Below are 14,424 nucleotides of genomic sequence, written 5' to 3'. Positions count from 1 at the left end.
TTCAATAAGTGATTATCATAGTTATAGATAATCTTTATCGATCATTTAAATAATTAGTTTTAGCTTAAACCATTTTGTTAAATTTTGGTTTCTTTATTCTTACTTGTCCAATTTGCATTCAATAAATATTAAATCGAGTCTTGCATAAAAATTATTATCATGTAATAAATTTGAATAACAATTTAAAAATGGTTAGAAAGTGGGAGAACAAAAATAATAAGAATTTAAAATCAAACAACATTTTCAAAACAAAACAAAATAAACGTATAATGTAAATATTTGATAAAAATGGTTATTTTACAAAATATAAGGAAATTGAAGGTTTAGAATAATACAAGTAATGTTAATAACAAAGGGAAAAAAGAGAGTAAAGAATGGGTTTGGGTGATGAGGATGGATGAGCATATGTTGGTGTATTAGGAAGGAGACGATGGTAATGGTTGAGATATCTCCGACGAGGGGCCCTTGTTTGAGTGAGGGTCTCTCCCATTCCCCTCCACATTCTTTATAAAACACTTTTAAACTCCTAAAACGGACAACTATCTCTCTCTCTCACGCGCTTCTCCTTACGTTCTTCACCCACTTTACTCTTCCGCCACGTTTCTAATTCAAGTCTCCTACAACCGACACGTGTACATTACGCGCGAAGCATGGGAGTGGGGGAACTATTATTTTCCCGGTTTTCGAACAAAATATGACATAAAAGAGTTTTCTTTATTTTCAATTGAGAAAGAAAGAAACTTTGATTTTTCCATCTTTTCTTTTTAGTAAATTACAGGAAGAGGACGGGGGAAGAAGAACAAGACGGAGTCCTTTTCTAGGGTTTTCCGACGGATCCTTTACGCCTCAACGAATATCCTATGAACTTGAAGGGAGCACCACCGAATCGGCGGGATCTTGATCTGTAATTGCCATCGCTATTGGAGTCAAGAAATCACCTCAACCAACCTACGCGAAATCATGGATTCCCTATCTTCTAACTCTCACGGAAATCTGGACGAGCAGATTTCCCAGCTCATGCAGTGCAAGCCCTTGAACGAGCAGGAGGTACCCCCCTTTTTTTTTGTTCCTTCTTCTTCTTCTTTTTTTTTTTTTTTGTAATCTTTTGTTTTCGTTTTACATCGTAGTATCTAGAGATTGTTTGCTTATACTAGGGGGGTTTTCGGATGGTTTAAAAGCAATGTGATGGATCCAGCCTGATCTGTTGGGGTTTCAGAACTTGGATTGAGGTAGTCGCGTGTTTCTGAGTTTTTGGGCTTGTGGGTGCGATGCGTGGGTTTGGCTATCTTGGAAGCATTTCCAGGGTAGATCTAGCGGTTGGATTTTTAGAAATATGGTTATTCGGGAAAGATTTGCTCTAACGTGAAATAGATCCTTTACTGTGGTGCCACTGCAGTCGGCGTTTTAGATTTAACTTCCAACATTATTTAAGAATGTTTTACCGGTTGGTGCTGTTTGGCTGATAATATAAGTTAAGAACGCGCGTCTTTTTCCTGACAATTAAGAATTCTGACACTCCCCATTGATCACAACCGTGTGTGTTTTTGTGGCATTTGATCTTGGTATCAAGTGACATCGATACCACGACCTCTAACTATGTAAATTGACTATTGATGTTGCACGTATGCATCTCCGCAGGTTTTATTGCAAGTATAGTTTGTAGCAGTCAATTTAATCTTTCCTGTTTAGAAATGGGAGTGAGCATTTAGGTAAAATTGACCAGAGTTTCACTTTTAATGTAGTGAATTTTCTTGATATCATCTGAGAGCCGTTTGAAGAAAAGAAGGGTTGTGATCAGGTCAATTATACGGTATCAGTGATACATAGCATAGTCGAAAACTTTGAGTGGAATATATATTGTTGACAAAATTTGGGGTTATAGGTTTTATGAATATGTCTGCCAATCATGACATCCAGTCCATTTTAGCTGGTGCCAACGTCTTTTCTGATTTGTTTGACATCAAGATAGGCAAAACATATATTTTGACGACACAATTCAATACTTGGATACCATGTTTCTTATTTCAAGGATCTCATCTTATGAAGTGTCTCGACTGCAGGTAAGAGTATTGTGTGACAAAGCCAAGGAGATACTTATGGACGAGAGCAATGTTCAGGTATGCTTTATTTTGTTTCATCTCTTCAAGTTTTTTTTTTCATGCAAAGTGTTCTATCATGGCCTCTTTTTCTGGGGTTTGAATTTATGCGGATGGAACATACATAATTATAATTTTATAAATAATATGAAATTATTCTTTGAATAAGTTATAAAACATCTTTATTTGTTGTGGGTGCAATATGTTTAGCAATACTTCTGGGGAGGGGAGGGTCACTAAATGTTTGGATACAATTTCCATTGAGAACTCAAAAGCACTTCACTGTGATTTCAAAGAAACAATTTTGATTAGTGCCATTTTTTACGGTTTCAACTTAAAATCTAAATCATTCAATGTTACATATTTGCTTTGACCAATTTTGTAATTCATCTTATCAATTAAATGAGGGAATAAATTTTGAAGTTCATTTTTAGGTGCTTTTGACCGAAAAGTTTATCTTTAATTTTTCACAATGCACATTTTCTTTCACCAATTTTCAGGTGAAAGTTCATCCAATCAATTAAATGAAGGAATCAATATATATATATATATATAAATGAACACCGATTTAGTTTTCCAAATATGCTTTCAGGAAAAAAGACACACACACACACCAGCAATTTAGTTTTACACACGTTTCTCTGTCTGTACATTTTATCTTTCTGATATTGCTATACTCTTGTCTCATTTGATCTTTGCACTCTTTTGTACTAGATTTTCTTTACATCTATAGTTTCTCACGTCAATATTTTTGTTCACTCTTCCCCTACCAATCTTTCTCTCTACATGCATTTTCAACAACAAAGGGATTTACTATTGAGTACTTTTTTTTTATCAATCTTCTGTATAATAGGAGTGTTCTTTCCCTCTTCATTCTTTTTCTTAAACAGGTCAAGAAGTTGTTTCCATTGGTGGTTTCTCTCTAGAATAATTTTGTAGCTCTTGTATTCTGCCTTTCACGTTCTTGTTTTCTTATTCAGTACTCTGATGTATTTTGCTCTCTCTAATTATATCGGCTTGTTAAGTTATAAATTCTAAAATAACCTTAGCTATCTATTCTGAGGTTCAAAAATGAAAATTAGGTCTAATTGAACTGTTAATTTATGATCTGGGGTCTGTCTGGAGTTCCAACTTTTATAACAATCATACTCTTGAACTTGCAAGTTTTCTTCTCTTGTAATTTGATAATGACGTGGTGGTTGCTGCTTAATTTTTATGTTAATACATTGAGGTTTTATGCTCTGCAGCCTGTTAAAAGTCCGGTAACAATATGTGGTGATATTCACGGGCAATTTCATGATCTTGCAGAACTTTTTCGCATTGGAGGGAAGGTATCTATTTTGACCATTGGCAGGATTTTTGTGGTTATCTTTGCTGAATGAGTAATGATTAAAGCGTTGGAAGGGAAAATATAAGCTCAACTGTGAAAGAAAAGCTCTTGATATGCTGATATTCTAGATTCTTGTTAATGTTGAATCATTGTGCTTCTCCAATTCAAGCTTAATTACTGAGTAGATAACGAAGATTATTAAGTGATGGATGTAGATTGAAGCAAAAAGATAAAAAAGAAGGAAAAGAGGAGTAAAGATTTTAGTGTGCTTCTGTGTTGCTAGATGTTTGTTTCGTATCCTTGAATATTACTCACAATAACATACATTTATAATTTATTAAATCAAACAGTTGATCTTAAGTTAACATTACACTGTAGTCAATGTCTATGTTTATTTCATACATCACACATGCATTTCATTTCGAGTTCCTTCTTGAAGTTCTAGCCTATAGTTGGGATTGAGGAGTCTTCCTTCTTTTTTACATTATATCACCCCATACAGTTCTTTATTCCTTTAATTTATTTCTGGTGGAGCAGTGTCCAGATACAAATTACCTTTTTATGGGAGATTATGTTGATCGTGGCTACTACTCAGTTGAAACTGTTACAGTAAGTATGGCCTTGTTTAATGTAAATGTACTTGGTTTCGCTTCATGTATCATGTGGTAAAATTTGTTTGGCTTGAAAATTCTGGAGACATTGCAACATTTGAACTATTGTTTTAGGCAATGCATGGTTTTACGTGCATTATTTATGATTTAGACCCAAGGACAAGGAAAAATAAATAAATAGCTGCAATGTACCACAAGTTCACAACATTCAAGATTCCAAAGGCAGTTGAGTTGAATTATTAAGTATATGAACTAGAATTGTCTTGTATTTCAATAACAGAAATTCAACATGTTTAAAGCCTCTTTCTATAGCATTTATACTTCTTTACTCGCTTCTTTTTATTTCTAGGATTATAGACTTGGAGAACCATTTGATTTTTTTCTTTCTAAATATTTTTTTAAATAACACGAACAACTTTCGTTGCAAAAGAAATGAAAGAATACATAGACATAAAAAAAAAATCAAGCCCACGGAAAAGGGGGACCCCTCTACAAGAAGGGACTCCAGCTATACAAAATCGTGCCTATAGAATAGTTACAGAAGAACTTTAAAATCGAATCCTACTGGAAAATATGAAAGCAAACAAGGGACCACATCACCCTAGGATCCCTCTCAGCACCCCTAAACACCCCACTATTCCGTTTGCCCCACAAAACTCATAAAATCTCACACACTAGCAAGCCAAAGAAAATAGCGTTTTCCCCCAAACAGAGGATTGAGGAGGAACTCCTTGATCATAACATCGACATCTCTACGCCAAGCACACATCAAACCAAACGTTTGGAAAAAAATATTTTAATTCCTTATCTATGAGGATGAGAAATAAAATTTTGAATTGATCCATGAGTGATGAATATATTGATAGACCCTATTCTTGAATGCAAATTTGGGCTTGTCCAGTAAGTCACTGATACACAACTCCTTCCACCTGAAACAAAACAAGAATGGATACTTCTCTTGAAAGAATCACAAGTGAGAGTGATTTCTTCCCTAATTTACTTGAGAGATTAGAAATCATCATCATGGGGAGGAGACTGTCTCAACAATTGACTTGAAGGTCATGGGTTCAATTCATGATAGTCATCTACCTAATAATTAATTTCTTATGAGTTTCCTTGACACCTAAAAGGATCAGACAGATTGTCCCATAAGATTAGTCGAGGTGCGTGTAAACTTGTATGGACACTCACGGATATATAAAAAAAATTAATTGAGAGATTACAGGATCTAAACAAATTATCAAAAACAAACTAACTGGAATTTAACCGGCCCTTTTAACAAATAACAGATTTTCTTAACAAGATTTCCAGTTAACACCACAATGTTTTCATAGTAGGCTGTAGCATGCTTTTTGGGGCATGAACTCAACTTGTGTTCTAATATGAGTCATTTTACAGCTTTTAGTGGCCCTTAAAGTCCGATATCCTCAACGCATCACAATTCTTAGAGGAAATCATGAAAGTCGTCAGGTAAATGTTTATAATTGGTACTGTGGCCCTTAATTTTGATGTTTTTTGAAGATGTCATCTTTAATTATGGTTTATGTTTTCTTTATGCAGATTACACAAGTTTATGGGTTCTATGACGAATGCTTAAGAAAGTACGTTTTTCTGGCTTACCCTTAGTAGGAATTATTATTTTTCAATGTCCTCTTATGGGTCAACTCCATCTTGTCATCTCAGATTCTTTTTGCTCTGTGTTGCTTTTATTTAGTGCTACCCTGTGATGCACTTTTCTTTTGGGTGCTTATAAAGTTTTATTAAAATGGTTTGTTCGGATGCATTTTGACATGTTCCTTCAAATATGTTATCTTGAAAATATTTATTTACTATGTGCTGCTTATATTTGAAGTTGAGTTACTTATCTTAAGATGGAAGTTATGTATGTGGTGCACAAGGGAGAGTATTTTTTTTTTCTGAATTATTTTTTATTGGGGTGAAGCAAGACTATCACGTCTGCAAGAAGTATGAAGAATATTTTGAAAAGGCAACCCAAGTATGACCTGTATGTTTTATTATCTTCTCTCTTTTTTCGCAGGTATGGCAATGCTAATGTTTGGAAGATTTTTACTGACCTGTTTGACTATTTTCCACTGACAGCACTGGTTAGTATAATCTAAACATCGTTATGTATAATTGCATCATGGGGGTTCTTCTGTTCCTCCTTACAGCAATATGATCGCCAATTTTTGCTTCTGAAATTGATTCTGATGCTTGTTTCTCTAATCTTTATAGGTGGAATCAGAAATATTCTGTCTGCATGGTGGTTTGTCGCCATCTATTGAAACCCTCGACAATATACGGAATTTTGATCGTGTTCAAGAAGTTCCTCATGAAGGTCCCATGTGTGATCTCTTATGGTCTGACCCAGATGATCGATGTGGGTGGGGAATTTCTCCCAGAGGTGCTGGATATACCTTTGGTCAGGTAAATTTGTGAAGGCAACCTATCATCTTACATGTAACCCTTCATATTTTCACCACAGAGTTTTATGAACCTTTTTTTGTTGTTTCTCCAGGACATATCTGAGCAGTTTAACCATAGTAATAATTTAAAGTTGATTGCAAGAGCACATCAGCTAGTGATGGAAGGATATAACTGGAGTCATGTAAGAAGTTTCTTTCCTTTGATGCGTGCATTGATCTTTTGTTTAGGTGGTGTGAGCAACTTAGAAATCGTCAATTGGTTATAACAGGAACAAAAGGTTGTGACTATATTTAGTGCACCTAATTATTGTTATCGCTGTGGAAATATGGCATCAATTCTGGAAGTTGATGACTGCAAAGCGCACACTTTCATTCAGGTATACCTCTCTTTCCTCTCCCTCCCTCAGAAAGGGAGCAACTACTCAGCCAGTTATTATGTTTTCCTTGTATGTGAACAATTTTTTTGCTTCTGCAGTTCGAACCAGCTCCAAGGAGGGGTGAACCGGATGTTACTCGAAGAACTCCTGACTACTTTTTATGATGCGCCTATTGTCAGATGAAAATTTCTAGCCGCAGGTGTTTCCAAACATATGTTTTGGCTGTTTTTACATTGGAGAATTTTAGTTTTCCCTATGGTGGCGGTGGTGGTGGGGAAAGACAAAAGCATGTAAATTTCGATAGGTTGCTTTCAGGATGGTGGAGTCCATCCTTGCAAATCTCAAGGTTTTGCTGAAGGAAGCTATAGGGCTGGCGACTTGTTAACTGCATATGTAACATCTCCAAAGAACAATGTATTGTTGCATCCCTTTCTTTCTTTCTTCCTTTTCTTTTCTTTTTTTTGTTATTTTTTTCTTTTTAGTAATTTGTTTCATGCAATTTTCCTATCCTTTGGTTCACGGGGTCTCTGTGCTTTTCTGTTTTAACTATTTTGTAGGATGCTTTTGTTTTAGTTTTCTTTTTGGGGGTTTACAGATGGACCATCACTTTAATTTTTACTTCAATGAGTGTCTTTATTATTCTTTTTCATTATTTCCTCTGTTACTCTCCCTTTACCTTCCAATAGTTTTTAATCATTATTACTTATTACTAGTAAATGGAAACGACGAGCAATAATCAGACCCAATTAGAAGCATTGTGTACGTTCGATTGTTGTCAAACCGATGAGTTCACACTTTTCTACTCTACACTTGGAAGTAATAATTCAGCTGGCTGCAGTATCATACAATATGGGTTGTGCAATGTAATAAATAGTCTATTCCAGATTTCGCATTGTGATGGATCTGTGTGTGGCTGCAGGAGAAATTGGACATTTCAATGAATTTCAGCTTAAATTTCTTCATTATAAACCATCTGAAGATATCTTTAGCAATATATTTCCTCATAACAAACCATTTGAAGATGTGTTTCACAATATCTTTGGATTTGTCTTTCATTTCATCAGCGTCAATTGAAGACTAGAGTGGGTGGTGAAATAGATTTGGTGTAAGCAAGAGGCAGTGCAAGAAATTTCTTGGACCTCCCTACGTATGCTCGCTTTGTGAAATTGTTGTAATCATTTTCTTCAATTGCTTCCAATATTTCTCTGTACAACATCAGTGATGACCAAACTGGCCAACGGCTGGCCTTGTCAAGCTGAGAAGCTCCCTCTTCTGCTAGTTTGAAATAGAACCTCGCCCTTTTTATCTGTTCTTTCATGAATTCTCTCCACTCATCACTCACTCTCATTCTCAATATATCCTCGTCGCATAATCCAAACTGTGTAAGCTCGTCTTGTGGAAGATATACCCTCCCTCTCATTGCACTGAAACGACTTCAAAAGGCAGCATTAGGATACGTTGTAAATAAAATAAAAAACCGACAATGGATTTACATGGTTCGTTAAAAAAACTTCATCAGACTAAACCTCAATGAGGTGGAAGAAGAGTAAAGTCACCATTAGTAATATCTAAAACTCAAAATAACATGTGTCCCAACACCCTCCAAGAATTTCCAAATTGAAAGAACGAAAGAAACCTAAATGGCATAAAAATTTAGAAGCATAACAAGCTACATGGTGAGTTGCACGATTACAAACATGAGGACATAATAAGGATAAAACATTTCTCAATTGCCTTGCTAAAGTAGCAATCTCGTCAAAGTTTGTTGAGCATTTGATAATCAAATCAACGACGTTCCTCCTAATAAACATATTTTACCACTAAAGAAAAAAGAAGGAAGGACAAAAACAAAATCAGATTAGGCACCTCTAGTGCTATAGAGTTCATTAAAACACACTCATTTAAATCCTATGACAATCATAGTAAATAAGATAGATACGAGTAGATAGTGAATTCAAAACGTTCAGATATAAACAAAAGAGAGCAAAAGAGAGAGCTTACTCCTCTCCCACATCTCTTAGAATATTAGTAAGTTGATTCCCAATTCCCAAATGGAGAGCAGCACTGTAAACAGTATGAGTAGAAAGCGAAGAATCAGGTGCAATTCCCATAACAGGGACACTCATTAGTCCCACAGTTCCAGCCACATAATAACAATACAAATATAGCTCTTCAAAATTCTCATATCTACACTTTTTAGTGTCCATTCTCATGCCTTCAATCATGTCCCTGAATGGCTGATTTCAGAAAACCAAAAAACAAAACAACAATAAGTATGAGCTCAAATCAGTAAGAACCAAAAAAACGATAACTTTTCTCCTTAACTCACAGCACCTTCATGTCTATGGGAAATTTGGAGACTGTGTGACTTAAAGCAGCATCCAATAAGTCATAGGGGCAGCCTTCAAAAATGTCTTCCAATCGTTCTTCCCATCGATCAAGAACTTTTGGATTCATATACATTGCATTGGGGCCATCCACAAGTTCATCTGTTCTCCTACACCAAACTACAGTAAAATAAAATACCAAAAAGTCAGAACTTCTCCATGGATTTTGGTTAGGAAATGACCAAAACTCCTTACTTTTATGGGTTCTCTTAAAAAATGTTATCCGAGTGATTGTTTTTGGTTTCCGACGGATGGATGGCCTAAAATTGGAGGGGGAAAAAACTGAAACTTACGCTACTTGTAGACGTCTTTTTAACCCTTTTCTTACATCATATTTGTGCAAAATTAACTCACTTATGTGAATTAGCTTTTCTCGCTATCATTCTTTGCGAGGTAGCTTTCCTCTTTGTGGCTCTCACTTTCGGTCTCCTCTCTCTTAGTCTCTTGTCTCTCCCTTGCTGTCTCGCTCTCACTTACTCCCACTCATTCTTGGGTTCCACCCTCTCCCTGTCTTGCTCTCATTGTCTCTCTCACTAATTCTTGGTCTCCTCTCGCTCTCTCATTGTCTCACTTTTCACTCTCTCGAAAAAATGAAAATTAAATGCAACTTTAGAGGCTGATGATGTAGACAAGAGTTCAAAAATAAGTTGTGAAAAGCGGGAAAAAACTATTTTAGAGTTTGAGTTTGAGTTTGGGCATACTCTACAATTATCTCTGATTTTGTTTATTTTTTCCCTTTCTTTTTGGCCTTACCATATATTGCCCATATTGCTCTCTGTCGTTCCTTTGTCATCAGCAAAGTTCCCAAATAGAAAGTCTTAGCATATTCTGCACAGATTTTCCTGCAACTCTCATAAGCTTCTTCAAGAAATGAAGCCTGAAATTTCATCTTCCTCTTACACCCTTCTTCTCTTAAAAAATGGTTGCCTTCAGATTGCCTCTCCACAATCTCTTCAACCTTCAAATGACCCAAAGCAATTCCTTGTTTTGATAAAGTTTGAAACTTCAACGTCTCACTGCTTCTGGGTGCTGCAGTTACCCCTCCTCCATTCCTTATAATTTTGAATCTCTTTGGCAAAACCTTCCCTTTGCATTCCCCAATGAACATCAGAGGCTTTGGTGTGACACAAACACAAGAACTCATTCTTCAAATCTTTTGAAGAAAAACCCCTCCAAAAAAGGAAGTTTGGGTTTCAAGAGCTTTATAACCCCAATTATTTTGATTTTGGTATATTCCAAGGGTGTTCAATGAAAGAGTAGGATTGTGCAATTGGGAATTTGGGCATTTTTTTTCCTCTCTTCAGTAAAGTTGGGAAGGATAAGACAAATAAAATGCCTTGTCTTGAATAAACAGACTTTAGTTTGAAGTACAATAAATTTGTCTTGTTTTTGGGTCTTTATTTTAGAATCTTAATCCATATTGATACCCCCTTTATAAAACTCAACTCTCTCATCTCTATTCTACTCTTCCAATTATTTGTATCTGTCTTTTTCTTCAGAAACTCAATCCATACAAAACTTTAATCTTTTAGGTAGAAATGAGTGCCTCATCCAAAATAATAACAATAAAACTAAGTTATTCGTCCCGTTTCGTGAATGCATGAATTATATTTGCGAATACTATTTAGTTTATTTATCATATATAAGTACATTAAACTCATAACTTAGAATAACGATGATGATTATGTTAGGGATAGGAAGATTCAAACCATAGTTCTTTTGATCGCTAACACACTATCTTAGTTGAGTTATCACTAAAACTTTAACAAATTTGATTTGAGAAAAGTACATGTAAACCTCCATAAGAATTGAAAATTAGGTCGGTCCATGGATGAAGAGATGGTTCCAACAAATTAAATTTAATTAAACATTAAGAAGAGTTGAAGGTGACTAAACTATTAAACTTATTGAAACAAATGAAAAATTGTTTTAAATAAAAACAAACTATATATTAAAAAGTGAAAGAAGAAAAAGCTCAATCTTATAATTTGAAATTATTACAAAAAAGTTTGGATTAGTCATCACCAAGCGTTTGTAGTCCAACGGTTAGGATAATTGCCTTCCAAGCAATAGACCCGGGTTCGACTCCCGGCAAACGCACACGCTTTTTATTGGGCCTCGTCAAGCCCACAAATCAAAACCCTAAACCTTTTCTTCTTCTTCTTCTTTTTTTCTTATTGATATAATTGTATTAGTGTGTATTAGTGTTAACTTTGGTTTTTTTTTCTTATGTCGAATATAATGGTAACATATTGAAAAATGTAAATATATATTAGATATATTGTGTATGACAGATATACTTGTTAGGTTTAGTATAGAAGGATTCTTTTGTAAGTTAACGAGTTAACTATGGGAAAGCTTCCCATGTATGTGTAATTGACCTTGATCATATTATATACATAAAGTGTAGTTCGTCCGATTATTCAAGTAAAACGCACTAGTAACACAATTAGAGAAATAGTTAAATTTCAATAGAGATTTTTGAAAAATAGCTAATTAGGTTTTTGTTTAGTAAACATAGTTACACTTAAAAGTAAAACATGATAGACCGTTGGTCGTTGTCGGTGAAATTTTCAAAAAGTTAAATTGACGATGGAGTTAATCATGGTAGGTTTGAACATTTACTAAATTGACTAAACGATTTAGTTGGAAAATCAACTCCAGCCGATCAATAATCACTCGTAGCTAAACTTAGAAACAAAGCTTTTTAGAACTATTCCTTAGTTTACGTTAAATCAAGAAGGCCATTTTAACAAATACAATCTAATCCTACAACTTTGGCTATATATATACATATATTTTTTTATTTTTAAAAATAACAAAATATTAAAACTGTTTAAAAAATATATAGCAAAATTGATCGAACTCTTAATAGCCCATTTAAAAATTATGCTATATTTTGTAAATAGTTTTATTTTTAAACCCTAAACCCTAACAATTCCTCGAATAGGTAAGACAATTTGAAACAACACCGAAGACCATAAATAAAACGTGTTTGAATAACTTAGGAACATCCAAAATATTGAGAATTAGCTTTGACCTAATTGTTTGTTAAATATTAAGCTCTTAGGGAAGAAATTAGATTCACTTTAGGGGAACCTTTCTTTAGGTTGTAAATAGATGGAGAGCATGCATGGTTGTCCAAAATAAATCTCTTCAACTCATCTTTCTCCAATACCTAACATTTCTATTTTATATATATAAGCGTAGATCTTAGTTGTTGTTATATTGTTCATTCCTTTTTACCCTATTTGACCTAATTTATTTAGGACATGTGATTTTCTTTCCCTATTTATATTACAATGACAAACATTTGAGATGAGATGAGATGACAAAATAGTGAACTAAATCATAATGTAGCAAAGTTGGCCAAAACTACTTTTGAATCTACCAAGTTTGATTCTTTTGAAATTAATTCTCTTTAAAGCATATTGTACATTCCAATTAGAATGATATACATGCAAATACCTAATTTGTTATTTGATTGTACACGTGATAAATTCTTTTTTTAGATACGTATATGTTAAAACAAACTATTTAATTTATGTTTCGTAGAGAAAAATATCACTAAGAACGAAAATATGTTACACGCCAATTTTATGAATAAAATAATTAAAATAGTATAGAAAAATTATCAAAAACAAAATATTTACACTTTATTCAAAAACCAATTATAATAAATTTTTTGTTTTAGTGGTTTTGTTTTATGATGTGGAAATAATTTGTCAAAGTTTTATACTTTTTAAAAATCCCCTTAAATATATATAGCAACATTAAAATAAAAATAAAATTGTAAATATAACAAAGTCTGTTAGTGATAGACTTTTATCGCTCTTATGGTTGATCGTAGACTAATATTTGCAATATGGTCTAATAGAACTATATAATATTGTCAGTTTTTGTTATATAGTTAATTATTTTAAATTTAATAGTTACATTTGCAATTATTTCAAGAGATGTCCATTTAACCCATGGGGCTAGTGTTTCGCGGGGACTTGCTCCAAACACACAAAGAATGGGGGAGGGAGTGAGGATTTTTTTTCCGTTGACATTTAGGGTTTGTGGACAGGAAGAATACATTCCCTGATCTCGACCCCAACCCCAACCCTACCTTGAAAACAAAAACAAAAAAAATTGAAAAGTATTTTTCTTACAGAGTCGCTGCGCTCTTTCCATATGAGAAAATTCGTGGGGATGGGGAATGAGATAAGGGCGGGGAGTGGTATCTCCATCCCCACCTCGCCCTTCGTGGACATTTCTAACTATTCCATGTGAAAAAGTAAAAAAAGAAAAAGAAAAAAACGGAGTGAAATGGTAAAATATCATAATTTATTATTAGTTGGTTGAGTCATAATAAACCTCATGCATTTAATTAACAATATCAACCTTATATACATACTCATTTATTAGTTGAGATTTTATTTGTCCATTGGATCCCAAAAGCTCAACTATAATTTGAACCATCCAATCCGAGAAGCGGGAGCTTTATTAATTGGATGTGGCGGCTAGAATACAATGAGACAAAAAAAAAAAAAAAAAAAAAACTCGAACTATAATACCATATTGTTTTCTTGAAATAATTCTCTATTTTGTTGATAATTTAGCACATGTACTACTCAAAGAATAATAGAATACGTAAAGTAATATCTTCTAAAAATACTCTAAAATATGCCAATAACTTTCATTACAACTCTTGAATTTTAATGTTGATGATGATTTCAAGAATTTTCCTCATGGTTGAATGATAGTTCATAGCCAAGTCATTTTTCCTTATCAATAAATTCACACTTCTCTTCGACTTAGTACAATGGAGCACTTAAAAAAAAAAAAAAACAGAAGATTAAAACTATTTATAATTTTTTTTTTTTTTGGGTATTCGAATAATTTTCATTTATTTATTTTTGTTTAAGAAAAGTCCTAGCTACTCTACCACAATATTACAATATTAAACAATAGAAATTTCTTCTTAAGGTAATTAAAAATTAATGACATTGTTTTTCCCATCATTTAGTTTAGAAATCAAAATCCTTTTTTCATAACAAATAATTAATTAGGATTTATTGATAGTGAGTTTTGTCACCATTGTCAACAAAGTCCAATTTTATAGTAATGAACACTTAATTTTTGTCATTTATTAAACTAATTGAGAGGTTATATATATATATATAATAAATTGTTTCGGAAGAGAAAAGCAAAA

The 14,424-nt window shown here is 33.7% G+C and overlaps 2 protein-coding genes and 1 non-coding gene across 4 annotated transcripts; 2 read left to right on the top strand and 1 right to left on the bottom strand.

Moving 5' to 3' along the window:
• Nucleotides 1-709: 709 nt before the first annotated feature.
• LOC101216235 (serine/threonine-protein phosphatase PP2A-2 catalytic subunit) lies at nucleotides 710-7,489 on the top strand. Its single transcript, XM_004142115.3, has 11 exons — nucleotides 710-1,047; nucleotides 2,061-2,117; nucleotides 3,344-3,427; nucleotides 3,964-4,035; nucleotides 5,436-5,507; nucleotides 5,598-5,638; nucleotides 6,076-6,142; nucleotides 6,273-6,464; nucleotides 6,556-6,645; nucleotides 6,733-6,840; nucleotides 6,939-7,489. The coding sequence occupies exons 1-11, from the start codon at nucleotides 961-963 to the stop codon at nucleotides 7,002-7,004; spliced, it is 936 nt and encodes a 311-aa protein (XP_004142163.1). The 5' UTR covers nucleotides 710-960; the 3' UTR covers nucleotides 7,005-7,489.
• Nucleotides 7,490-7,772: 283 nt separating this feature from the next.
• On the bottom strand, nucleotides 7,773-10,534 carry LOC101216484 (phytoene synthase 2, chloroplastic). 2 transcript variants are annotated; one of them, XM_031884195.1, is made up of 4 exons: nucleotides 9,981-10,534; nucleotides 9,175-9,347; nucleotides 8,842-9,077; nucleotides 7,773-8,273 (listed from the first exon to the last, which is right to left on the bottom strand). In XM_031884195.1, exons 1-4 carry the CDS (start codon nucleotides 10,369-10,371, stop codon nucleotides 7,907-7,909), a joined length of 1,167 nt encoding a protein of 388 aa, XP_031740055.1. In that variant the 5' UTR covers nucleotides 10,372-10,534; the 3' UTR covers nucleotides 7,773-7,906. The 2 variants fall into 2 exon arrangements, with proteins under 2 accessions (XP_031740055.1, XP_004142164.1); XM_004142116.3 differs by having other exon boundaries at nucleotides 7,773-8,264; nucleotides 9,981-10,528.
• Nucleotides 10,535-11,255: 721 nt separating this feature from the next.
• TRNAG-UCC lies at nucleotides 11,256-11,327 on the top strand. Its single transcript has one exon. It is a non-coding gene; the product is annotated as a tRNA-Gly (tRNA).
• Nucleotides 11,328-14,424: the final 3,097 nt, after the last annotated feature.

This window comes from Cucumis sativus, chromosome 4 (genome assembly GCF_000004075.3).
Source record: "Cucumis sativus cultivar 9930 chromosome 4, Cucumber_9930_V3, whole genome shotgun sequence".
NCBI classification, from domain to species: Eukaryota; Viridiplantae; Streptophyta; class Magnoliopsida; order Cucurbitales; family Cucurbitaceae; genus Cucumis; species Cucumis sativus.
Note: the sequence above shows the minus strand (reverse complement) of the source record. Positions and strands in the feature narration are given on the sequence as shown.